This window comes from Antedon mediterranea, chromosome 1, assembly GCF_964355755.1.
Source record: "Antedon mediterranea chromosome 1, ecAntMedi1.1, whole genome shotgun sequence".
In the NCBI taxonomy this organism is placed as follows: domain Eukaryota; kingdom Metazoa; phylum Echinodermata; class Crinoidea; order Comatulida; family Antedonidae; genus Antedon; species Antedon mediterranea.
Genome location: NC_092670.1, coordinates 20,128,029 through 20,155,492, shown reverse-complemented (window position 1 = coordinate 20,155,492; position 27,464 = coordinate 20,128,029). Strand labels below are relative to the sequence as shown.

The following is a 27,464-nucleotide window of genomic DNA, read 5'->3' as shown; positions in this document are numbered from 1 at the left end:
ACAGCGCCACAACAAATGGCTCCCTCTCTCGGTGGCGCGCGATGTTTCAAAAGTTGTTTTTTTCACGATGCATGATTATTATAAATATATGGTGTGAAAAATATGCGGAGAAAATGTTTCTGATATTATTATTATTTAATAAAATTTATAATTCTGCTCCGATAAATAGCTATGCGGTGTGTATACGATGATTGGATTATATATTAAGAGTAGGCCTAGGCCTAGATGGCTACCCGCCTAGATAACGTAATTAAGTATGCAATGCAGTACAGCAGGCTACTACTACTTTTAGTTTTACTAGCTAGGCCCTAGTCTAGGGCCTAGTTAGGCCTAGGCCGCCTAACTAGGCTAGAGTAGTAGTAGGCCTAGCTAGTAGTAGTAGGCCTACTACTAGGCCTAGTACTAAGGCTAGCTAAGCCAGCCGGGTTCACCGGGCCCCTCCTTCCTAGCCTTGCGTAAGAGGAGGAGGCTAGCCTTGCTAGGTATGGCTAGGAAGGATCAGCACGCCAAATATGCAGCTTACTAGTTTCTTGTGAACAATATTCAATCAATATATATATGAATTTATGATGATAACCATAACATATGTGTACGATATGCCATTTACAATAATGATAATAATATTTGTTTGTGTTTCGATGTTCCTTCTACTACTAGCTAAGTACTCTACTAGAGTACTTTACTTAGCTAGTAGAGTCTTGGCTTGGGGTTGTTACTGTAGAACAGAAAACAGGTCACTATAGTAACAATGTACTTTTTTTTAGTAGCAGCATTTCTTAAAATGAAGACAGCAAAGGAAATTGCCAGGTTCAGTATAACACATTTATAAATTATTTTAGACCTGAACAATTATGTGATATATAAAATATAATATAATTATGTAATAATGAAAATATCTATTATTATCAGCATTAAGTAATTAAAGTGCTGTAAATAAAAAATAGAAATGCCATCTCTATTTTTTAATTACTTTGGAACATTTTACACAATATTTGGTGAAGTCATGACATTCACAGAGAGATAAACAAGAAGATAAAAAGTATTATGCCAGACTTTTTGATAGAAAGATAATGCAGCAGGCCTACTTAGATCATGAATAATTATAAAATGGATGCATATTATTATTTCAGGGAACTTGGATTGCTCCGTAGACATTCATCTTCTTCTCAAAATGCCAGAGATTTAAAAAAGGCTCAAAAGTGTTGTAAGTTAAAATGATTTAAACATTATTTTGATTTTTATGTTTTTAAATGGTAAAAATACATTTTTTCTATTGTTTTTACAGGGACTATCAAATCATACACACCTACCTTGCATACAGTACAGTATATTAGATCTTTTTAATCTATCTACTGCAGTCTCAGGAAGCACTGTTAATGTTTACAAAAATTTAATCATTTTGATTCAAAGAAATCATTTTGCTTCAGAAATAAATTAATATACAGTAATAATTTACCTGTGTTCATACTTTTTATTTGAAAGCTCAAGAATTTATGTTCCTGATAGTGATAGATTTTGAATCAACTTGTTGGAAAGAGAAACAGATGAACACAGGCCAAGAGATAAGTAAGTGGTTTCCATTTGTTGCTTGGAGAGCCATACAGTATTATATATTATTTAGGCTGTAACATACTCATTTCTAAATGTTTTATTAAAGTCTAGGTCCACAACATATAAAAATATTCATTATTTTTCTTTTAGTTGAATTCCCAGCAGTTCTGTTAAACACATCAACTGGTGCGATTGTAGATGAGTTCCATTCTTATGTTCTACCAATGGAAAAGCCACAACTAAGCAAGTTTTGTACCGAGTTTACAGGCATTACCCAGGTAAACTGCGCCAATGGACATTGTTTGGAATACATGTATGACATGCAGAATAGAATAAAGCTCTGTCTACACCATCAAACTTTATGTGACAATAAAATGTGATGTGCCCATATATGGACATATGTATTATCACTACCATGTTTAAGCATACTACGGTCTACCACATTTGAGCACATCACACTTTTTTTTGTCAAACTAGTTTGATAGTGTAGACAAAGCTTAACAGGTATTTTCATAGTCTATTGAAACTTTACACAATCACATATTGTATAATCAGCCCGTGTCGTTTGAAAATTCCGGATTTACTGCTACATATTATTGCACTCCTAAATACATTCAGGTGTACTGTGTGTAGAAGTTTAGAAATGTAAAGCCTGTTTTCCTGTCGACGCTATCGTTAACAATAATCGGCGATCATCTACGTAAACATTGAAATGTTAACGATTTACAGGAAAAGACACTCGCTATTATCATTTCAACTTGATCGCTTGCAAACGATCGTCGTTGAACTGTTAACGATCAACGACGATAGCGTCAAATAACGTCAACTGGAAAACAGGCTTAAGTGTGCTGCACACCTCAAAGGCATTTTATCACTGTGTTAGGCAAGTGATCGCACTCCAAATCCTAAAAAGACAATGCCATAATTTTGTAGTTTTTAATGATGCTCAAAATTTCTCATGTTTTTTTAATAGGATATGGTAGAAAGTGGAGCACCAATATCTGTGATTTTGAGTCAGTTTCTGAGATGGTTGAAAAAGTTGGCTGCAGAATATGATATGGATTACCATGTCACAAAAGAGGATAAGAAGCTTTGTACCTTTGTAACATGGTCAGGTGGGTTTAGAAATGACAGGGTTACATAAGTAAGACTTGTATATAAGACTGTAACACATAAAAAAAGTGATGTTTCCAAATATGGTAGTAATATGATGTCATATATGGGCACATTTTGTTGTCACATAAAGTTTGATAGTGTAGACAGAGCTTTATATGTCTGCTTATGTTTTGTAGATTGGGATCTTGGGATGTGTTTACAAAGAGAGTGTCTTCGTAAACAGATTTATAAACCACCAGTACTTGAAAGTTGGATTGATCTCAGAGCTACTTACAAGGTACAGTACAACTATAAAGTGTTTTTAAACAAACTTACAGCACAAATTCAACATACCTTGAATTTTCACTAGAAGAATCCTATGAGTGTTATGAGGATGTGTGACCTTCTATATGACCTGGTGATGTCGGTCAGAAGATTACACTATAAATAAGGATGGTAATTCCAATCCTTGGTCATGGTTATATTTATACCACTATGTATGAACTTTCATTCGAATGTACAGTTAGTTAAAGAATAATTGATACTTTACTGGTTATATTTCTTATCTTGTTTAAGACATATTGCCATTGATAGCCAAAAGTGAGTTCATTAACTGTCCTTCTATAAACCTAGATATTCAGAGCCGACCCAGGGTTCTCAGTTTTGGAAGAGTTCACTGTGTAACATACACTACAGTAAACGTTTGTTTCTTGCAGAATTTTTATCAAAGAAAACCGAATGGTTTGAATGGAGCTTTACAGGATGTGGGAATTCAGTTTGAGGGACGACAACATTCAGGTGGGCAGTTGTTTTTGTCACGATTTTTCTGTACAGCCTAAACACAATCAACCATCTTGACCATAAAAATTGAAACATTTCTCATCCAGTCATGCATATAACAATATAAAAATGGAGGCTTTGTCTATGTTGGAAAACATTTATTAATAAAGCTTGGAAATATACAGAGGGGTATTCTGTTTAATATTTTGGCCAATATTGAAGACAAATTTCAATAAGCTTTTGTGATGTCACCAATACAGTATAAAAAATAGAAATGATCTGTTGGTATACTTTGCAAACAAAAAAATACTGTACATACATTTATTTTACAGTTTTATTATTATTATAGTGATTTATATAGCGCTTTTCTCAGAGACAGCAAGGAAAAATTTCATTTAAATATAAAAAATATTGCTAATCAAACTGATTTTTAAGTCGAGAAACATAGTTTTGTATTGTGTTTTTTGCTACACAATTTTAGAAATGTGTAGCAATAAGGGTTGTATAGCTTTTTGCTATGCTACACTGGCGAACACTGAGGCACTGTAAAAAAATAGAAGAAAAAGAAAAATGTGTTTCAATTAACATTGAATTTTGTTTACCAATACTTATTTGATTCTCTTTTCTTTAGGATTGGATGATGCAAGAAACACTTCACAGTTAGCATGGAAAATGATCTGTGATGGTTGCCAAATGAGCATTACTAAGACTCTTGATAAAGGCAGATCATCCTCTGGACTTACAAGATCATCGTCAAGCAATCAAATCTCATCAGCACATAAAGAGAATACTGTAATTGAACAATGTTTACAGAGGCCTAGCACCTCATCCAGTAGCATGCAGAATATGATTACTAACCCTAACTACACTGCAAGAGCAAGTGCGTCTGGTAGCTTGAACCATTTAACTACACCCAGTGGTAAACAATCTATACATACACCAGGAACTGCCACTAGGCCTGTTACTTATTCAAGCTCATATACCACAATAAAGCCCAGTGTTGGACAATCAAAGAACACCAGTGTTGGACAATCAAAGAACACCAGTGTTGGACAATCATATAACACCAGTGTTGGACAATCAAAGAACATCAGTGTTGGACAATCAAAGAACACCAGTGTTGGTCAATCAAAGAACACCAGTGTTGGACAATCAACGAACACCACTATTGGTCAATTCTCTTTGTCAAAACAGAACCACAGTAATCCTGCTCTGCCGAAAAACACCTCTAAAGTCCTTCAAACACCAGCAAAGGATGTAAATACTTCAGGCAGACAAGCTTGTAAAGATTTGCATAAGACAATCGCTTCAGCTCAGTTTGAAATGGTAGGTAAAAGATAGTAAAATCAAATGGAAACTAAATTGAGCTCATAAACTGCAAATATTAATTAGAAAGACAGTTTTTTTATATTTAATATGTTACTGTTAAATGACTAAAGTAGTTTATTTTTAAAGAAATATTGAATGTTAGAAAATATTTACTTTGAATAAATATATTTTTGTTTAATAACTGGTCAATGTGTTTTATTTATTCTCAGCCTTTTAATACATTCGTATTGAAGGAGACTATGAACAGAAAATTTAAAGAAAAAACAGAAGTCACAGAAAATGAAAACGATGTTGGTAAAAGTGAAAAAGTTGAAAATCATTGTATGGAATTTACGATCGTCAATGACACTGAAAATACAGACCTCAATGCTTGTTTTATAGAATATGATGATAAGGAAAATAACACGATTAATAAAGATAAGCCTAAAGCTGCTGATGACAAACTATTTACTCCTCTACGGACTTTAAAACAATCTATGAAAATGCCGTTTACAAATGGTATACGTTTTAATGCTTCGAAGATACATAGTGAATTCAAACCGCCAGAAAAATCAAACAGTATTTTGAAGTACTTGAAAAACACTCGAAAAAGTCTTGGAACACTGAATAGAAGCTTTTCGTCAATTGCCAATGATCGCCAGACTACTGGTTGCCATCCATATAGATCTTCCAAGAAGGATGTTGCCGTCACTCCGACGTCAAATTCCAACGGAAGGAATAGTAAAGGGATGTACACTGGAGATACCAGATGCTCGAGTTCTGTGACCACCCCGACTTGGTGCTCAGCGACCAGTTTAAAGATAAGTAATACTAATTGTTTGAAGACGCCGACGTGGAACAACCGGACATCTCTTCAAGAGAAAATCACGCCGCCGATGTGTGGATGCGGACGACGAACAAAGAGAAAAGTTGCATCAAAACCAGGTCCTAACCAAAACAGCCCATTCTTCGTTTGCCCAAAGAGTAATGGGTATAACCCAAAAGAAAGAAAAGGGTGTGGTTACTTTCAATGGGAATCGAGCGTTGTCAAGAAAAATCTCCAATTGTTTCGCAATACTAAGAATACGGAGAGGTTATCTATAGGGTCGGTTCAAATTCGAACAACGCCTTTAAACAGCACTTTGAAGTGTTCATTAGGAAGGCCAGCCTTTAGAATGAAACCATATTAATTTCGAATATCATTAATCGGTTGTGTGGTACTTACATGATCATATTTTAACACTTTAAATGATTTTGGCGAAAAATAAAAAAATCACTGAATTTTCCATAATATTTATTTATATTTATTTTACATAAAATAGGAACCATTATGTTAAGTTCACATATGTGGTAAAATTAAACAATCTTTCACACTAATATAAATATAAGCGTGTACAGTATTTTGAAATTATACAATAAATATTGTATTTCTAAAATGTTGTATTTTACCTTGGTTTTTTATTTTACGTACGAAATCCCACACACTAACTTTAATGCCTATCACGTAATGTGATTTATGAAGTTCTCATTGAGGAACCTTTCAAACTGACCACAACACTTGGCAAGAGAAATCCGACCATATACACTCAAGAATGTCGTAAATGTTACTCTACTTAATATCACTTTTACAATTATTGCTATATAAACGTTTTACATTATTTATACCTCGGACACGTGTTAAAGTACCGTAGTTTTCCACTTCGAATGGTATTTTTTATATACAGTAGTGATTTCTTTTTACTTATGGCAACAAAAAGAACTACACATTCTCACGACGAATTGTCTGTAGGCCTACCATTGGATACCAACGACATAATAGTCATTGTATATTACATCTACCACACAACACAAATATAGTTTACGTACAGTGCAAGGGTTTTGATTTTTGAAATACTTTGGACGGACAAAATGTAAAACCATTAATTTGGTAACCTTAAATTTGCTTCTCTGCCTCACTCAATACAAAATAAGATCATATTTTTGTTGAACCAGCAACTTATGGCTTCCATGGAATTGAAAGACGTTTAACCGTTGGTCCCGTGTACAACATGCCTCATGTGCACGTTAAAGAACGCAGTCCACTCTTCGAAAAATAGTAGGGGATCATCTCCCGCTGTACTGACAAATCACAACAATAGGAACAAGGACCCCACTGGTCTACAGACTTAGTGGGCTATCCTAGGTGACGTGTAACACAACAAATAACAACAACTGTGCACAGTAGGTGAAGTAATCATAAATTATTTGAATTCATCGAAAAGATTCGGACAGGGATTCACACTTATGGTCCTTTCTGAATAAGAAATGTTGACGTGCACAGATTGACAGCTGGACCAATCAAACCATTGATAGCGTAGGCAATAGCAGATCCGCTGGTCAGCCCAACATTGTATGACAGTGTCATTATGTTACCTATAAATAATAGAAATATAATAATATTATGAATTACGGTATATAGCATAACTTTTAAGGAGGATCTATGTGTGTCAAATTCCCCCGAGGTGTAGTTCTTACTACACTTTCAAACTAGTTTGACAAAAAAAGTGTGACTGTGCCCAAATATAGTAGTGATATGCTTAAATAGTGATATGATATCATCATGTCCATATATGGGCACATAACATTTTTTGTCACTTAAAGTTTGATAGTTTAGACAAAGCTTTAAAAACAATAAATTCAATATTTACCAGTAAGTTCCCGTTTCTCGTCTGCCACGGTTGTTGGCGCGATTATCATTGGTAGACTACCAAAATAGCCGTTGGACACACCAAGAAGTGCTGAAAATATCATTGCCCACACGGAGTTTGACAGAGTGGGGGATCGTCTGGGAACAACACAGAGCACCATGAGAGGCACCAAGACAATACGAGCACTAGTTGCAATCAGAAGATTTTTTGGTTTCCAAGAGAACGGTAATGCAGCCAATAACTGAAAAAAAATGTCAAAAAAAAATTACGGTAGCTAAAAACATAGGTACGTTACGTTACGTATGTCTACATGCAGTGATTGTGTCTCGTTAATGTTAAGGAGGTTTAAGTCAGTACTGCAATGCCATTGCATCGGCGTTACGGTATGTTATCTATTTTAAATCTTGGTACCCACTCTACGCTTACGTTTGACCAATTACGACGCGGTAGATCATCATAAACGTTGTGCTGGCGTTGCGTCATTGGGAAGCTAGATTAAATTACGTTGCGTTTACTCTACGTCAGGGCCCTCGGAACCGAACGTTTAAGAGGTCTTACAGTTTGGTTTAAATCAAAATTACCCTACCAACAATTATTACATTTTGTTCAACAATGGTTTCTATATAAAAGTCTTCAATAAGTGATGTCTAATTCAAGAGAATATGTGATTAAAGCATCATTTAAAATGTTACCTTGCCAATAAGATCTGTAGCATTAAATATAGCCATAATAATTATGGGCATCCAATCACCGAGCGTGCAATTGATTAGCTCGGATTCAATCCCTGGAAACAAGCACAACGTCACAAAGTAGGTGATAGCAATCGATAGCATGTATAACCACACTTGCTTAGATAGCTGATAACGCTTTAGAATGCCTCCTACAGAAGAAAAATATACAAATTACTATTGTAACACGGCGATAATAAATAATATGATTAATAGTGATGAATGATGCAGATGAAAATAGGCCCGGTAACTAGCCTATGCTCATGACGATTTGTTATCCTTTTGTGGGAATAAAGAACATTCACCCCCTAAAACTTACGGACTTAATGATGATAGATAATCATGATGATAGCGATTCCGATGATGATTAGGAGGAAGACAATAATGATAATAATAAGGCCATAATTTAATTATATAAGATACCGTAACAATTAGACCTACTTTTGATAGAGTTGTACATCTTAATATATTTATAGGAGGATGGTCGATAAATTTCCATTTCAAAACTGTTCTGTTGGCTAAATCGTGTATGGTGGAACCTGACGTCACTGGTGGTATCATCATTATTAAGCTCGTCATTATCATCACATGTATTAGCATCTGTCATACCATCATCTACCAATTGCTACAAGAAACGTAATCATTAGTATCATAATGTGATATCACATGTGATTTTTTGTTTTGTGATCGGACTGTAAAATTGTTTCTATGTTTACATAACGTTATGCAATTAGTATGTGTCATGCGGAGGGGTGACAATGCACGGACTTATTTGAGTCCCTCGGCGACCAAATGATATTTTTTTATATATATATATATGTTGATTGCTGATTTTTGGTTGAATTAAATGTTGAATTGAATTGATATGGTTACCAGTTCTTATTTTGTAAGGTAGTTTGAAGTTATGAAGGCATGATTGTTTCATTCACATTATCAGATATAATTATACTAATACTATTATTAATTTATTATTAAATATTAATAAATGTCAATCTCAAGGGACGGAATATCATATTCAAAATATCAAGAATTAATTATTTACAGTAATATTATATTACACAATCAATACATAGTTATTGTATGTAAAACGATTTACAATCAAACTCAACAATAAATAGGCCTACAAAACGTGGTGAATATAAATCGAACTTAGGTATGCAATAAGAATTAATTTATTTATTAATATAGGTATGGAAGGCATAGTCTTTTTGTTTTGTTTAAAGTGTTAGTCCAGTGGCATGATCGTATTTGAAAAGTTTGTTGAGCGGAACTGGATGTGTCTACATTCAGTATAGTATGTTTTCTCGTATTTCACTTGTAATTACAATATAAGAAGGGACTCTTGCGTGGTTATGGTTTTTAAACTTTCATTAGGCCTACCTCATCCTCGTCCACCATCACGCTGAAGCCACCAGACGTCTCCGCCGCACGCCCTTCTTTCGAACAGATCGCAACATGATATTTCACAAAAGGACTATTCCTACTCGCGTGGTACGTCACAAAACAGACGAGTATGACAATAGAAGAAAACACGAAGAACAATAGAGTATTTATACGTTCATTGTGTAGAGCTAGTTTGGTGAATATTCGTATAAGAGACGTTAAGAGGCCAGCTGTGCCTGCAAGAGAACAATGGAAACCAATTTAATCATTAATATAATGAGCACAATTAGGTTTATAATGGTTAACTAAAATGAATTAGATGTAGTCAGGCTTCCGGCTATTCGGAATCGATAGCAGATAAAGATCATCGCAGGTACCGGTATATGCTGGTGGTCTTGCGTGCTCAACTCTCATCTATATTTTCAGTGGTGAGCACAAGAAACTTATAGATAGCTGGACAACAACGTAAACTTCCCACTAGGACGTCAGCGCAACGAAAGTAATTTGACCAATCAGGACGTGATGGACCATCATCCATCATGTCGTAATTGGTCAGATTACTTGCGTTGCGCATACGTTATTGCGTTGCGTCCGAATGGACTTAAATTGACGTTTAGGTTAAAGCGTAGTTCCTACTAGCGACGCAACGCAAGGACGTAACGCAGCGCAAGTGAATTGACCAATCACAAGCGATGGCTTATTCGCTTGTGATTGCTAACTGTATAACTTCGCTTGTTATTGGTTAAAACGCTTGCGTTGCGTTTACGTCCTTGCGTTACGTTCTAGTGGGAACCAAGCTTTACAGTTTGTATAAATCAAAACTTACTCTCTCCGGTCATTACAGCTTGCGTATACTTTTTTGGTAACATTCCAGCGTAACCATAGTAACTCGATTGTTGCACTGTTTGAAAGACAAAAAATACATTGTTCAACCGTTCTAATCAATCCCCAATGCTCATGGCTCATATTTTTTCCGATCATCAACAACCATATTAAGCATATCCTTAGGCCTATAATAATCTTCATCATAATCATCATCATCACCATCATCATCATCAACATCATAATCATCAGCATGAACAACATCATCATCATCAGCACCACCATCATCATCATCATGAACAACATCATCAACATCATCATCATCATCATAAAAAAACGTCATAAAAATTGCTTACTTACCTGTGCACCCAAAGGAAACTATGGCAACAGCAGTCAACACTATTACGTAACTTGTATCAACGGAAAACACATTCAGTCCAATTTCCAATACCGCTATCAACGTCAAAGAAAAGAACGCTACGACGTAACCAAACGTTATACGAAACGTAAACGAAAGTGTCTCAACCAAAATATTATTTAAAAGTACGGCGGCAAATGCTATGATAATATACGTCAGACTTATATCAAAAACAATTGTACTTCCCGGGTACCGATCGTGAAAGTAGTCAACTGCCGTTATAAAGCTGTTATACGGTAGTAAAAATCCTATTCCAGCAAGTACTAGAGATATATAAACTCCGTTATATCTATCTATAGGTACGTTAGGACAAACACCGTCTTTCCGCTCGCCGTCGTCGTCTTCTGTGTTAATAGAATCAATAGAGATATTCCGAAGAATACGGTGTTCAGTATTAGCCATTTTTAAATACAGTATTAATGTATGAATGCAGTTAAACGTATGTTGGCTCAGGTATCATGAAATTCAAGACAAAATGTCACAGACGGTGCAGTAGACTAATATCTGCGTCACGCCGAACCACTCATATCTGAATTAAAAAATAAAATGGGCAATTATTGTAGTTATGATGAGCTACACGGTATTCGAACGAAACGTTTGATTAAGATGTTTAGATTGTTACGTAGGTTATTGACTGGTACATCAATATTACGATCATATTAGTAGATTCATATTCTACTGAGGCATTTCACAAAACGTCGTCATTATGGTTTACCACGTATTTTGTCAGACTGTGTTAATTATCAATTTAGAATGGAAACCCATTTTTGATTGCATAATTATTCTGAAATATAATAGCTAAAGTCGCTTGTATGGTGTCGACGCAGTAGGTGGTGATCCTTTTAATCTATTTTTAAATTATTAAAATACAGTGGTAGGCCTACCTGATAAAACCGAATATTTACATCGACGTAGCAGTAAATATTTAACTTGGGGGTTTATAGAGCAAAGTGTTTACCACCGCACTATCATTTGAAAATCATCTGCGACACAATACAATATAAATGCCTCTGGATACTAAAAGACTCGACTAAATGAACAGAAGCTTAGATTCACTATTATATGCATTTGTCAACCAACAATATAACAATTTTGTGCGTTCACCTTTTTTCATGCTACAATATATAGGCCTATAAAATCCACGATGACTGTTGACATACAGCAAAAATCATTTAAACCCGGCATCATGTATGTATCGTGAAGATTGTCTCCATCGTTAAGCATAATTATACAAAACACATGCTTAATTGTCCAATGCTGAACTGAGTCTAATTAAAATACATCCTATACAACATGATAATTAGCCCGTCAAGAAACTATGGAACGCCTCCGTCGCATTATAGCACATTTGGCCGTAAGACGAATACAGACAGTGTATTGATTCCTATTGATTAGAAACACTATAAGTATACATTACAGTATCCAATACAAAATATCGTGTGCGTAAAGACAAACGCTATATCGTATATTATTCAATGTAGAAAGAGATTATGAACTTTAATAGATTGCGATGTAAGAGAGTTTAATCATAAATTTATGGTCGAAAAGGAGACTTTACTCTGAATGAATGTATTGTATTTGAAGAGGTGATTATAAAGTAGTATCCCGTAGAGATATTATAATATCTCTATGGTGTACCAAACAATACAATGTGGCAACAATATTGCAATTATTAATTCAAAAATTAACCCCTCATCAAAAGTGTTACAAATAGACGCTTACATAACAATGTGTACGGTACTAATTAAACACCATAAACATTGACATTTTGTATTAGTGTATTTTTATAAAAAAATGCGCATAAATGCCACATTACAGCTGATAAACGAGGCGCGTAGAACCTGTAACAAAGTACGATTGATAAATACAACGGTTATGTATATAGGCAGGAGCACAAATAAGTTCGAAAATTAAAACAAACCAATAGATCACAGATAAAAACTTTTAGTAAGTTTCACAAAATTAATTTCTTTTTTATTAATTCTTACTTATTACAGAAACTGTAATTTTCCTGTTTTATTTTACACAAACAGCAAAAGTACCAACTTAGGTTTCATACACTATACATAACGGAACTTGCTAATTATGTTTTTTATGAAAAAGAGATACTAACAAAAGCTTCACTTTCCCTTTGTAAAATACACAACAAATAAAAATGTCTTTAAAACATTTTCAATAAATATCAACGACGCATCATGCATTATTTTCTTAAGCTCTGTCTACACTATCAAATATGGTGGTGATATTCCCAAATATGGTAGTGATATGATATCATCATGTCCATATATAGGCACGATTTTTGTCACATAAAGTTTGATAGTGTAGACAGAGCTTTAAAGATTGTGTTTAAGTAAATATAATATCTACAAAACCATACAATACTAATTGAACAATTTAACTATTCTGAACCACAATAACATTACATTTACAACATGCCAATGGACCAGAATGTAGGCAAAAACCATGGAGGAGGAATTTGGGGAAAATATTCCTCCATGCGAAAACTAACTGTTCATATTATGCGTTTCTATTGTTAACTTCGTAAGTATTGCAGTAACATTAACAACTTAGCATAGTATTGTACACACATTTCGATAGACATATTTGATACTCCTCCAAATACACAATAAGTCTATACATAATAGATCATTGAGCTCCTAATATCGACTTTATTGTGTAAATGTTCAATGTGGTTATTAGGTTAAAAAAAAATCAAAATAATTACTGTATGTTCTTCTTATATCTTCACTTTGACCCAAAAACATAATACTACTAAGATAGTCACACTGGAAGACAGTAATGTATAAACTTAAATCTATAGTTCCAAAAATAGATGTTGGGTTATTTTTAGAAACAATGCAACACGCAAATATAGATTCTTAAGCATAAATAAACGTGAAAAACGTCCCCCATTTAGATTTAGAAACTGCTGTGGTTATGAAAGGTAAAAATAAATAAATGTACATATATAATGCAAAGATAATAGATACCCACATGCTATACTAACACATTTCCCAATTTAACATTGTCTAACAATATGTACAACATAGAATTGATTTTCTAAAACAAAACATACATTAATAATATAAGTGAGCAAAATATATGACCTCTAATATTTACTAAGAGACTAAAAATAGATGATGTAAACATAAACTTTGATTTGTCTAAAGTGAGATATTGTAAATCATTTAGTCGATTCTCGGTATGTATCTAAACGTTTCCAGTATCATAGGCAGATTATCTGATACAGCAGCACATGTGAAGCACATGCAAAGTCAAAACCCTTCCATGATACAGTAATCACATGTGATAGGAATTGCCTGTGACACTAGACATATATTGTCATATGTGGAGATACAGCATTGATAATCAATAGTGTTAAAAGTAATGTTTTAATTTTCAAATGTCTTTTCCAATCACAAATATCGTTTTGAAACATTCCTGTACAAACATCAAACATTGATCGACAATGTCAGTGTGTTGCTGGACATGCACAGATAACCAACATATACCTAAGCAGACTAGTCAGAAACACTCAATACCGATCTGATGCTGCACCACATTTTCCAAGATACCAAACATTTACAGATGTCACAGACCCTCAGACATAATAGACCATCCATACAGTGTGTGCCAAATTGAAACAAATGCATTCCTCAATGATTTCCAATACATCGTTGCTTTTATTCAATGCAAAATCGGGAACAATGCGTTTGATCCTAAAAATCTAATCACTCTGAACCAGATTCAATACCTTCCTAACCATGGGCTTCTACCAATCAACATTTAGCCAAATTTGCTTTTTTGTTTGAAAATACTACAAACCAATACAGGTAGTAACGCAGTTTTCAGGTAAGCAGATACTAGGTACGAGCAAAGAGATATTATATTAGTTGAACTCAAACATAGAAATATTATGCACTCAACTTAAATGATCTCTGTGAGTCAGCATATAAACTTTGGGTTCATTCTAAAATACAGGTCCATTCAATGTATAGGCAGTATAAAAAAGTGTGGGTTTTATGTCAGGGTATAGGCAAACCTAAGAAAGAACGCATAACCTAAGGCAAAAGCCTATCCTATCTCAAGTCAACTATTTTCCCCAATATAAAGTATCATGTTGTTCTGGAATACATTGTGCCCTCTAGAAATAACCCAGAGTACATCATACGTCTAAAATCTCCATGAAATCCACTATTCACTATTACAATCTTTCTGCAAATCAATCATTTTGTTTCATACAATGGATATTTTTACCAAACATGGTCGTTTTAACATATGAAATAATGAAAGTGGTAATAGCTAAAAAGGCAGTCCTCTTCTATGATTTGTTGTCTTCTTGATGGCAATATCCAGAAGTCAGGATGTTTTCCTCTATGTGGTGTGAATTCTTGTTAAGTGTCATCCTTCATCTTCACCATCTTATTCTGCAATGCAACAACATTCACTATAAGTTTTATTCAAGCATAGTAACTATAGTGGAACCATTCCTTTGGGACACCTCTGGTAAGATCACATTTTCCTGTAAGAACAGGACAGGAACTACACAAATTGATAGTGGTGTTGGTAGTCTAAGAGTGCTAGTTTACCTGGATAAACCGGCATTGGCCTTATCCCCTTCAAGAGGAAACTAAACCACTATCCTCAGTTTTGGAAACACCCATTTTTTGGACAATATCACTCTTAGGGTCTTTTATATGGTCCATCTCATCTTTATCTTTGAAATAATTTTTCTTGGAATAGGTTTTAATTGGTTGATTAACAGAATGATGATGATCCGAAAAGGTATGGTTGTCGTCTTCTTCTAAACCGACACCATTTTCAAATGATTTATTTCCATTATTAGAATTGTCCTTTGACTTTCCACTTTTATTTCTACTCCTCCTACTTTTTGGTTTTGGATCAGTGGGACTATTCTTCTATTTTCAAAAGCAAAATATTTTGCCAAGACAGTGGTATTGCCTGTGAGCTGCACCCTCAGGTGGGGACAAGAACAAGATATGTGGGTGGTGGATATGTTTATTGTACCATGCAAGTAATTGTCAAGAAGCAATAAGAACGGTAGACATATTCTACTGAAGAAAAAAAAAAAGTAGAAATCTTGAAATAAACTACAGTAGTAAAGCTCTGTCTACACTATCAAACTTTATGTGATGTGCCCATATATGGACATCACTACCGTATTTGTGCATATAACTACCATATTTGAGTTCATCACACTTTTTTTGTCAAACTAGTTTGACAGTGTAGATAGAGCTTAAGAATTATCATTACATACCTTGTGTTTGGAACACAACATTGAATAATTTTCTTCTCGTAAAAGACAACCTGAAATTAAACAAATATGGTTATAAAAGTATGTAGGTTAGATAACAAGGATTGGTTTATTGATATTCTCTTGACTACCATATTTACCTGCATTTACAGAACACATGAAATGTGATGTCCAAGTACAGGCTTTGCTGAAGCACCCTAATGTAGCACCAATTTGCTTACAGTGAGAACAGGACTAAAAATAAGAACAAATCATTTATCAATATTTGTGCTTATGTCAAGATAGTTGAGGAAGCACTAAAGTTTAAAACTGAGGCTTTATCAAACTTGATATCTAAATATTTTATACTTTTTCAAAATTATTGTATCTAATTTGCATTTTTATTATCAACATTTGTAAGGGTACACATTAGCATAAATATCTGTGTTCTGTGTATCTTAAAATATGCATCCTTTATGCTTATGTATGCATAAAGGTGAGTCCCGTGTTCTCTGAACGTAGGGGAATGAGCTGTTAGGAGCTCATTGTACTAAGCCTCGGCATTATGTGGTAGGGTGGCCAGTTCCTTTCCATGCCGCCTTTTTCTCCCTAGTATTTTCAACCAGGTATTCATTTACAGCCGAGTGGACTGGGAATTGTCGGGAATTGAACCCGGGTCTATCTGTATGACAGTCAAGTGTCCTAACCACTCGGCTATCCAACTCCAACAGAAACAAATAAAACCAATTGAATATATATGTACAAATATTTGTTTAGGTTTTTTGGAAAAGTGACTTCTTCTAGCAAAAATGTAATTTGGACTGAAGATTCTTGGATTGTGAAATATTTTAAGAATTTCTAACCATTGGCAATGAATTTAGCAATTTTTGGTATCCAATTAGTGTTTAGAATGGCACAATCATTGTAAAAATGACCAAACTTTTTATACATAATATATTAATAATATGGTAAATGTCAATATTATATGTACTTAAAGTAAAGTTTTGAGATTTGCTAAAGCTTTGAACTAAATAAATTTCACTGAAATTACTACAAATAGCAAGAATAAACCCACAGACAGACATGCAGAGATTTAGGTTTTTTTTGTGGCTACATAATAAACATACCATTTGACAGGCTGCTTTCACTGCCTCATGTAGACCATAAATATTCCCTCCAACCAGGTAAACACCTTGCGCCCACACAGCACACTCTTCATGAACCCATATCTCATCCAGAATACTTGAACTTTCTGTGTCTGTCGAACTTGTCCTTCTATTACCTGAACTACTTGGTGTTGATGCGTTCTTTGATGGCGGTTTAACAGACTTGGATGTTTTTAATTTTGACAATGGTAAAGTTTTGGATTTTGAATTATTTTTACTAGTTTGTTCCGGTGTTGTTTCAGGGTCTTTATCAGTTGAACTTTTTCTCCTTTGAGAGTTTTTAGAATTTGAACTTTTAGAACTAACTTTAGAAATCTTTGCTTTTGATGTTTGTTTTCCAGAATTAGATTTATTTTGTTCCTCCTGTGCGCAACGTTTTGGTGGTTTAAATCCTTCAGGGTAATAAGGACCATACAGATCCCCCAAACCACTCACATTAGCCGGTTTTCCACAAAGTGCACATAACCAGGGCCGTCCAGCATCGCAATAAGTTGAACCAACGGCAGCACCTGATGTCGGCCTATGAATTCTTTTTGATAGATCAACATGTTTTGCTTTCTTTGTTAGTGTTGTATCAACTGCATTTGGTTGGTTAACAATAAGAGATGATACAGGTTTATCTGGTGCACCAACCATACGCAACACTGGTCCAACTGGTTTTTGACTGACAGTCTGAGGTAAAGGCATTGCTAGCTTTTGGTTCAATGAAGTTGGTTTTATACTGACCTTTTTTGCAATTGCTTCCTTATTTAACCCTTCACTTTCAAGCAACGCTTTTTCTTTCTTTGTAAGCCGCTTTTGTTTATTTTTGCTTCCAAACGGTCGTCCGCGTTTACGAAATGAGGGCGTTGTTTGATCACTTTCGCAAGTATCGTGACTATCCCCATCTGCTATTTGCCGTTTTAATGACGGCGCTAACATTGGATTTTTTATTTCCAGAGTTTCTGTAGGCGTCTTCAAACATTCCATAATGGATGGATATTTTTTTTCATCAATTCTGTCAACATTTGTATCAACTTTTTTTACAACAACCTCTACCTCTTTACATCTAATATCACTTACTTTCAAAGACTCACTTTGTACATTTTTCTCAACATTTTGATTTAGTTCTACGCTGTTTTTAACTGTGTCCCTTGTTTTTTCTATCTCACTAACAACATTCATTGTTTGGTGAACATCCCTTGTTCGGGAAACATTCATTGTTTGGTGAATATCTTTTGATATTGCTTGGGAAACATCCATTTTTGGGGAAATATTTGTTGTTTGGGCAACATCCTTGTTCCGGGGACTATCTTTTGTTTCGAAACTATCCTCAGTTTTGGACACATCCCTTTTTTGGACAATATCCTTTGTTTGGACTGTTTTCATAATTTCATCGAAATCACTCTTAGAGTCTTTTGAATGGTCCATCTCATCTTTATCTTTGGAATAATTTTTCTTGGAATAGGTTTTAATTGGTCGATTAACAGAATGATGGAGATCAATATCATCTTCATCCGAAAAGGTATGGTTGTCGTCTTCTTCTAAACCGACACCATTTTCAAATGATTTATTTCCATTTTTAGAATTGTCCTTTGACTTTCCACTTTTATTTCTACTCCTCCTACTTTTTGGTTTTGGATCAGTGGGACTATTTTCTGTTGCACTAGCCTTAGCACCACTCCTTTGTTTAGTCCTTTTTGTTTTTTCTTTAGGTTTTTCATTAGTTGGTACTTCAGAAGGTTGATTCGCTGCTTTTCTTTTTCTATTGTTAGTTTTTGTTGATTCATTTACTTCCAGATTTTTCTCTTCCAACTGTTTGTTTTCATTAATTATTTCCTTTTTCTCATTGACTACAGGTTTTATGGCTTGTTCAGATTCATTTTTAGAATCCTCACCATTTTCGTAAATACCATCAATTACATCAGTATTCTTTAAAACGTTTTTGTCATTGTCACTTTTATGTTCATTTAAGGAGCCATTTAAAGAGGTGCCATTTTCTGCACCATCGCATTTACCATTTGGTAATTTATCTCCAGTTGCAGTATCAAATGACATGGCCTTTCCATCTTTTTCGGAGGTAAGTACCTCTTTCATGATGGGTTCACCAATAAAAGCAACCATTTCTTCCATTTTTGGAATTGGTCCACCTCTTTTCGGTGAAGAATACTTATGCTTTTTATCAGAATCAACTGTCCTTGTCGGTGGTTGATACATTTTAGACATACTTGACAAATCAACCATCTCTTGTTTCTGCTTTGCATGAGGTCGGTTTTTATTAAAGGATGGTGAGTTATTCTGAGGGCTTCTAACTGGTAGAGGGCTTGCTGAATTAGTGGATGCTACCGGTGCTGGTGAGTGCGATTGTATCGGACTTGGACACGCCATGGCAGCGGGAGATCTTTTAGGAGCACTAGGGGACTGAATTGGAGACGGACGTGTTGGGTGGTGAACTGGTGAGGTAGGAAATTGGAATTGGGACCGGTTATTTACCGGTGTGTTTCCAGGACTGTACATCGTCGAACCTTGTCCCATTACAGGAGATACAGAGTTTTGTGGGATCTGAGGATACTTAGGTCCAACTGCAGTAACTGTAGGCAACATGCTTGGTGAGCTAGCTGGCGACCTTCCTTGAATTGGATAACCTTGTGTATTGTTGTAACTCTGGTATGGATTAGTCATTTGTGCATTAGGGTAATAACTAGTTGCATGTTGGTTAGCGTACGCAGTTTGGTACGAGTCCGACCTCTGGTATCCTTGCTGCATTTGATAATTAGTGTTAGTCGTGTTGTACGGGCTTGGCCCGATTGCTTGTGATTGCTGCGCGTACTGCATGTAGTTCCGTTGTACTTGCGTAGGCAGTGAACCATAGTTATTAACTGAGATCTGGTTACTGTAATAACTCAATGGTTGACAGTTAACTTGTTGTTGCTGTTGCTGCTGCTGTTGTGAGAACTCATCCTCATTTAACAGTGACAACATAGATTGGCTGTTATCAAGACCAACTTTGTTTGATGTCTCAAAGGTGCTTTGTTGAGCCGTTGGCTGGAATTGGAATTTCTGGTTTCCTTGACTATACATCTTTCCATGAACATATCAAAAGTAAAACTAGTAGATTGACCTGAAAGAACAAAAATTCATGTATTTTATGACGTGTGGTAAATATACTATTTCTGCTACATATCAAATTAGCAATTCTAAATACAGTATAATAAATAAATAAATAATGTGTGTGTGTTATATAGTTAAAAGCATGTATACTGTAGGAAGTAAAAAGAACACTGTAGCTTAGTGGTTTACTTTTAGGTTTCCTATCTCTTTTTATATGTATTGGATTTTTGTTTGTTTTTTATATTAATGAGAAAAATAAATTTTAATGAAAAGGAAATCATACAATGCTTCAATATTATTTAAAATGATGTTTCTTTCAGTCGATTTAAAAAAAAGAGTCACAAGTCATACCACATTATTTTTTTCTGTTTAACATGTTTTCTGTAAAATAATTATTGCTACTGTAGACCGATAGTCGTGATTTTAATGTATTTTAAATTTAATAAAAATGTCTCTTTATTACTTTTAATGGATCCATGCATTTCAATGGATTAATAAAGCCATATCAACTCATTAGTGTAGAAATCCATTTTATAATAGTATTACTATCTGGTCTCCGCTAGTAAATAACATGGCTATAGGGTCAAACACGACTGAACTCAATGAACCAACACAAGGAATGATGAGTAATCGCTACAACAATATTTATGATTAATGCCTACGTTGTAAAGGCAGTGAAGCATGACCATTGTGATTAATAATATTGCATTTTGTAGAGCAGTTAGTATTCAAAATGCATGGCTAACAGGTAGTGTAATTACGTAAATCAGATGCAAATGTATGAAAATGCTGCGATTGAAAAAGCATAAACTTTGTAAAACAGAACAGAAATCTTGGAATTGCAATAGTAATCTTTGAAATGTAATCTATGTTTGTACAGTGTTTATTCGCTACTATACAAAATATGACTGGATTTTTTCTGTACTAGGTATTTTAATTCTTAACCATATTACACAGTAACCGTACATTTATCTCATGTCAATCTAAATTTATTTATGATTATAATTAATACCATGAACAGAAATACTATAGAAAGAAAAATCTATAATTATCATATTTACAGTATGTACAGTACTTATCTTGAGTCTTAATTTATATATTTTAATAATAATAATAATAATAACTAGATTTAATTCGTCACTATGACGAATTATAGGTTATATGCATTGATTTAAATAAAGATAATTGATTTTTAAAAGATATATTGATTGATTGATTTTCTCAGAATCTTTAATTATTTATAATATATGATAGGACATTGCTAACGCGAACACCATAGCCGGTATCACAATCCGATCAAAGATCCCTCTGCGTATAATGTCATAAACCGCATTTGTTGTTACATAATAAAAAAGACATAAAGTAACTTTTTATCTAGATTTCATTATAAATCATGTGTATAATCTATACACTAAGAAATAAATTTGAACAATACGGATAATAAAAAAAAAATCTTATTTCGTTTCCCAAGGTGAGACTCGAACTCGGTACCTTGAATGCCATTGACACGAGCACAGACCATCGAGCCATACACAACTGACTAAAACTTGGAGAAAAATTCCTCCGTGTATTTACTATGAAGTAACCACTTTGGTGCAGATAGATTATTACATACCGCAATGAATTATAATGTTTTACTATGATGACATCTTTAAAAATTTAAAAAAATGATGCACTGTCAAACTATATACTTTTAACTTTAATATATGAACTTCTTAAGGAAGAAAGTTAACGTTAAGTTTGTTATTTTGGCCTAAGAAAATGTTATAATTTGTTTGATTGTCGAAATTAATTTTGTTGAATTTAATATGCCATTAATGATGACTTAATCAACTTTTGTTCTTCTAATTTCATAATAAATCATACATATGATACATACACTTCAAGAAAATTAAATAAAAAATAGGTGTTCCCGAGCATTCTAACGATATATATTAATTTTAAAATTTAGCATATTTTCACCATTTTGTTAACTTACACGTGCGTAGCCCGTCACTTTTGACGTGCTCGTATAACGCTGTTTCGCGTTGAAAAGTGAATAAAATATGATGATATTATTAAAGAAAGGTTATACAACAGTAATCAGACACAAACAGTGCGCATTAACGTTTGACGCGCAGTGCGCGTGCAAAAATCTGCGCACTCATGGCAATTTTTTAAACGCTTAAAATTGCCTGAAACGTACTCTAATTTCATCGAAAATAAATTCTGACAATTTTCAACATTTTAAGCGCGCGTACGCATGCGTTATATGCGCTACGCACGTAATTGTATTGCCATATGATGAAATATGACCTGAAATTTATGAGTACCAAATTTTGTTTAAAAGTGATTCATGTTTGTGAAGATATGATTACAAACGTGATTTCGTTAAATCGCGCGTAGACCGCGTAATTTTTGATTGCGCACCGTGAAAACATAACCACATCGATTCCTGGCCATAAGGAATATACTCTGAAAAATTGACTTAGATAGATAAAACCGATGCCAAGATAATTGACGGACAAATAGTGCTAAGGAAAGAATAAATAAATAAATAAATAAATAAATAAATAAATAAATAAATAAAGATTCTGACAGAATCAAGAGGTTATATGCATATCATGCATATAACCTAATAAGATTTATACAGCGCACATATCCACAAAAATGCTCAAGGCGCTTGTGAAAAACCATGAAACATTAAATCTAAATACAATTGATAAATTTGACAAAAACCGAAAAAAAAAAACAAGACCAACCAATAATAAACATTATATATACACAATAATGAAAGTGGAGTACTGAGGAGGTAATACATTTGATTAAACTATCTAATATTTAATTTTTAAACTAATATTAAAATCAATATTTATTTAAAATATATAACAAGTTTACAGATTACCATTACAAGACCAAATATTTTTTTTAATAACGCTTACTTTTCTGTACTGTAATTTATCAGAATCTTATAATTATAATTGTTATTATTCAAAAAATTATTTTATAATCAATTTGAAATTTCCCGCCTTTTTTATATTAAAACTACAAAATAATTACATTTGCCTGTTGTTGAACGGCTGACAGGATATTGTCAATTATATCATAATAAAAATGCAGATGTTTTTTTTTTCTAGAGGGCCATTATTAATTCAAAACAAAAAGCTAATGGATGAATTTCCAGTAGTTTGTTGGAGATGGGTGGGGTCACACAGCCTAGGCAAATGTCAGCATATTGTTCACCTTTGACCTTGACTGGGAAGATGCATTCAACTGCTGTCTACTATACCATCTATTATAAAAGATGTTTCCACCCACATTGGGCCTTAAATATTTTCCTACAGTAAAAATTGGGTTAAAATTCAATATTGATGTGTTCTTTAAATTTATATAATATTTTTTTAAATGATTAAAAAGTAATTCAACATTGAAAGTAATTTCAGCTACTGTAAATGAAGAAATTCTCAAGTTTAAGTCGATCCCCTATGTTTGCCTTACATTTTCAATGTATTAAGTTATGCATTGACATTATGGGAAGTGTTGTGTGCAGTACACTTTAAGCCTGTCAAAATAGCTAAAGATATTATTTGAACTTTTATACACAGACAGCTTTTTGCAACGCTTGAAAAAATCTATAGAATTTAGTTGAGGTATGGCAAAATGGCCTCGTTTCCAGGCCTTCAGAAATTTGAAATCAACTATATCTACGGATTAAAGAATAACAGAATATCATAGTGTAACACTTTACATTCACGTAGCATTGCCTTCTTTTGTACAAGTAAATCATCAATTAACTATCACAGCATACACATGAATATTGTACTTGCTAACTACAAACAACATATGCCAGCAGTGGCTTCAGTTTTTTACTTTTGCAGTGATTTTATAATATGTGATTTTTTACCATTTGCATCTTCCGTATTCTGAAACCCCTATTCTACAATCTAACCCCTCCCCTCCCTTCCTACCTACACCAAACATGTCACATCAAACCTCCATATTCTGTAATACTATAAAAGATACTTATGAGAGTTTATTCAATTCACCGTTTATTATTAGTAATACCTGTATCTTTGCTATCATAAATGTGCTCATGTTTCTTTAATTGTTTAATTAATTTATGGTATGTATGATAAACAATCTACCTTTCTATATTGTGTATTGCAGAGCTAAATACCTTCTTTTTTTCATTAAATATCAGAGAGTACTATTGTATAACTGGCCAATGACAGAGACATCTGTTTTTCATCTTAATTTAGGGACAATCTAAACAGTTCTGCATTTTGCTGAATTTTTTACCTTGGCCATTGGATCTTTATCTACGGGCTGCTCTTTTCATTCATTATTTCTTTCAACTGGATATGCAATCTCTTTTAATAAAGAATTATCTTCAAGGTTATAATGCTTAAAAAGCATCATATAAAATACTAGCACTGGCAGCAAAAGTATTAATTATCTATATGATGAATTATTGTAAATCACTTTACTATATATTTTGCCATAAATGCATCTATACTTTTACATGGCTACACTAAATTGATGATAAAGATGGGAGAAACCAATAAAAGATAATAAAAAAAAAGTATTAATTATTCGTTATTTGATGGTAGATTGTTAGTGATGAGGGTACGTTTATTGTAAATACATAATATAAAAATAATGCTTAAAACAGAACGATGTTTCGACGCCATCATGGGGTCATTATCAAGTCCAATGAATAAAATATAAAACAACAACTAATTGGCTTGTGCTATTTAATTAGTTGTTGTTTTATATTTTATTCATTGGACTTGATAATGACCCCATGATGGAGTCGAAACGTCGTTCTTTTTTAACACTTTGACTGCCAGAGGTTTTTCCAGTTAGAAACTGCCACCGCCAGCGTTTATAGCCCAATTCGATGTTTTTATTAAAGCTGATTGAAACTATGTATGTGATCTGATTTACATGTAATTTAGACTAAAATAATCATAAAGATTTTAGCTTTACAATGGTACCAAGAACGATTTTCAAATCGCAATATGTAAATCGTAATAGTAAAATGAAAGTAACCCACTTTTTGAGTTTTTCGTAGTTTCGCGCAAGAAAGTCGAGATATTTGCGATTTTGTGCAAGACATCACAATATGAAAATATCGCCCGGTGAGATCAACAAACAACGAAAAAGTTACTTACACGGCACCGGTAGGCCTATAAAAACAAGTTATCACTATCAAAAAATGTATTACATTTTATAAATCATAAATCTTACATCAATGTTTCGCCAAAATCCATATAGTAAAGACACCAGGCCTAGTTAACTAGGCCTAAAGTTGGTCCTGAACCGTTTTACGACTAGGCCTATAGGCTAGCCTAGTACTACTAGCCTAGCTAGTAAACTGATGATAATATTCATACCATTTCTAAACAAGTTTGTGAAACACCAAAACAATTAGGGTATACATACAATAATACAATTAAAGACTTCATATTGAAAATTCATCCATTATTTTTTATTCAGATAACAAACAAACATGCCAATCCACATAAACCTTTGTAATGCTTCGGCGGCATAGCTAGCGCGCGACCGATACACAATGCGCCAAACCATCGCTGTACGCGCTACTGTGATGCGCGGTGTATGTTATTTCGACAGGTACCATTTCGACAATCGTTCGTAACAAGATTAGTTACTTTCAAAAAGTAAAATATTCACGGTCCAGACCGAATATAGTGTCCATATTTATAGTATATACCAATAATTAACCTATCTACCGGATTTCGTAAAAAAACGCGAAAAACGAAGATCTTCGTGTTTGGCAGTCAAGCGTTGTGTTTCCAAAAACGAAGATCTTCGTGTTTGGCAGTCAAAGTGTTAAGCGTTATTTTTATATTATGTATTGTTAGTGATGTTTGATTTAATAAAGTTGCCTAACTTACAAATTTATTATCATCTTATAGTTTTTTTTACTGATGTTGTCTGATCAGTTAAAATGTTTAAAGTTCTCCCAACGACCTGAAAACTATGCCTGACGCTATCTTGTTGGGATTTAACTTAGACAGCACCGACAAGTCAAGAAGTTTTGTCGGGCCTTGTCGTACAGTGATGTCCGAGTTGGCCTTAATAATATAAGAAAAGGTGCATAAACCTATCAAATAAATTTAATTATAATAAACCCCTGGATTATTACATAATTTAAGTGTAGTTCATAATTATGATTACAGAAACAAATCTGATCATGTTTAAATGCCTAAATTGGCAGGTCCATGAGTCAAAACATGGAAGTTGCTATACATTGTTTCAGCCATATTGTACATGTTAAAATGTTTTTCAACATTATAATATTTGCCATGATATTTTTTGTAACGTGACTTATATGTGTACATGTGTAATCATTTATAGTTTATCCCTTTCTTGTGATATAAAATGTTATTAAATGTATTTTCTTAAAAATGAAAAAAAAAATTGAATTCAATGATTGAATTGAACTTGGTAATTAATAATAATATAAAAAGCAATCTTTCTCCCATTTTTTTATTTACACATTTTATAATGTATTGATTTTCTGCCAACCACATCACTGTTGTTGAGAGACGAATAACTAATAAATATGAAAATTGACAAGCAAGCATTCATTCATGTAAATAAAAAAAACAAATTAAGTCATGTCAAAGTTCAAAATCTTGAGCACAAAAAAAATTGACATTGGTCGCAAGCTTTTATTTTCAAGTGGCATAATTAAATAAAAAGTTATTAATTCATTAATAATAATTAATATTTTAGGTAAATATCTACAATAAGCTGTACAATATTCAACATTTAATTCATAAATGCCTAATTCTAAGAAGTAAAAACACAAACAGTGCGGTATCACAGCAGTCACACTGAAAAAACCCAACATGTCTTTATTTCTAGAGAAAAGGCCTTCTAAAACACACTGCTGGATCGCGCGATCATACAAACACTAGAATTATAAATATTTTATCTTTATATAGCATTAATACAATTGCAAAAAATATATAATTATTGTAAGAAAATAATGAATTTACCTTTCTAAAGGTGCATTCGCTTTATGGTCGCCATTCTTTTGTCGACTCGTTAGGTCAAAGTGTACCAGCAACCAATTTCCGCTAAATGGTTCTGGTCGTGCTGTACCGCGAAAATTCATTTTTCTCCCTCCATGGTCGAGAAATACTAACTATAGGTGGCGTTATCATAATAAAA

General features: G+C 33.6%; 3 protein-coding genes across 3 annotated transcripts; 1 reads left to right on the top strand and 2 right to left on the bottom strand.

The window, feature by feature from the left end:
- Positions 1-79: 79 nt before the first annotated feature.
- On the top strand, positions 80-6,002 carry LOC140061162 (uncharacterized). Its single transcript, XM_072107641.1, has 10 exons — positions 80-176; positions 765-807; positions 1,131-1,204; positions 1,483-1,566; positions 1,702-1,829; positions 2,525-2,666; positions 2,844-2,944; positions 3,363-3,444; positions 4,058-4,752; positions 4,965-6,002. The coding sequence occupies exons 2-10, from the start codon at positions 782-784 to the stop codon at positions 5,922-5,924; spliced, it is 2,292 nt and encodes a 763-aa protein (XP_071963742.1). The 5' UTR covers positions 80-176; positions 765-781; the 3' UTR covers positions 5,925-6,002.
- A 228-nt stretch (positions 6,003-6,230) lies between these two features.
- Positions 6,231-11,294, bottom strand: LOC140061170 (equilibrative nucleoside transporter 4-like). Its single transcript, XM_072107654.1, has 7 exons — positions 10,715-11,294; positions 10,359-10,433; positions 9,530-9,768; positions 8,591-8,774; positions 8,114-8,301; positions 7,422-7,662; positions 6,231-7,146 (listed from the first exon to the last, which is right to left on the bottom strand). Exons 1-7 carry the CDS (start codon positions 11,172-11,174, stop codon positions 7,016-7,018), a joined length of 1,518 nt encoding a protein of 505 aa, XP_071963755.1. The 5' UTR covers positions 11,175-11,294; the 3' UTR covers positions 6,231-7,015.
- A 1,002-nt stretch (positions 11,295-12,296) lies between these two features.
- LOC140061155 (uncharacterized) lies at positions 12,297-27,398 on the bottom strand. Its single transcript, XM_072107630.1, has 5 exons — positions 27,290-27,398; positions 17,154-20,292; positions 16,188-16,281; positions 16,051-16,100; positions 12,297-15,199 (listed from the first exon to the last, which is right to left on the bottom strand). Exons 2-5 carry the CDS (start codon positions 20,250-20,252, stop codon positions 15,167-15,169), a joined length of 3,276 nt encoding a protein of 1,091 aa, XP_071963731.1. The 5' UTR covers positions 20,253-20,292; positions 27,290-27,398; the 3' UTR covers positions 12,297-15,166.
- Between the last annotated feature and the right edge of the window lie 66 nt (positions 27,399-27,464).

Excerpts from the sequence above, each read along its gene's own strand:
- LOC140061162 (XM_072107641.1), top strand. The coding sequence starts at position 782 with ATGAAGACAGCAAAGGAAATTGCCAG. Across the intron at positions 2,945-3,362 it reads ATCTCAGAGCTACTTACAAG|AATTTTTATCAAAGAAAACC; the intron begins GTACAGTACAAC and ends TGTTTCTTGCAG. Across the intron at positions 3,445-4,057 it reads TGAGGGACGACAACATTCAG|GATTGGATGATGCAAGAAAC; the intron begins GTGGGCAGTTGT and ends TCTTTTCTTTAG.
- LOC140061170 (XM_072107654.1), bottom strand. The coding sequence starts at position 11,174 with ATGGCTAATACTGAACACCGTATTCTTCGGAATATCTCTATTGATTCT. Across the intron at positions 10,434-10,714 it reads AGTTTCCTTTGGGTGCACAG|TGCAACAATCGAGTTACTAT; the intron begins GTAAGTAAGCAA and ends TCTTTCAAACAG. Across the intron at positions 8,302-8,590 it reads GATGTACAACTCTATCAAAA|GAGGCATTCTAAAGCGTTAT; the intron begins GTAGGTCTAATT and ends TTTCTTCTGTAG.
- LOC140061155 (XM_072107630.1), bottom strand. The coding sequence starts at position 20,252 with ATGTATAGTCAAGGAAACCAGAAATTCCAATTCCAGCCAACGGCTCAA. Across the intron at positions 16,282-17,153 it reads TGAAAGCAGCCTGTCAAATG|TCCTGTTCTCACTGTAAGCA; the intron begins GTATGTTTATTA and ends TCTTATTTTTAG. Across the intron at positions 16,101-16,187 it reads CATGTGTTCTGTAAATGCAG|GTTGTCTTTTACGAGAAGAA; the intron begins GTAAATATGGTA and ends GTTTAATTTCAG.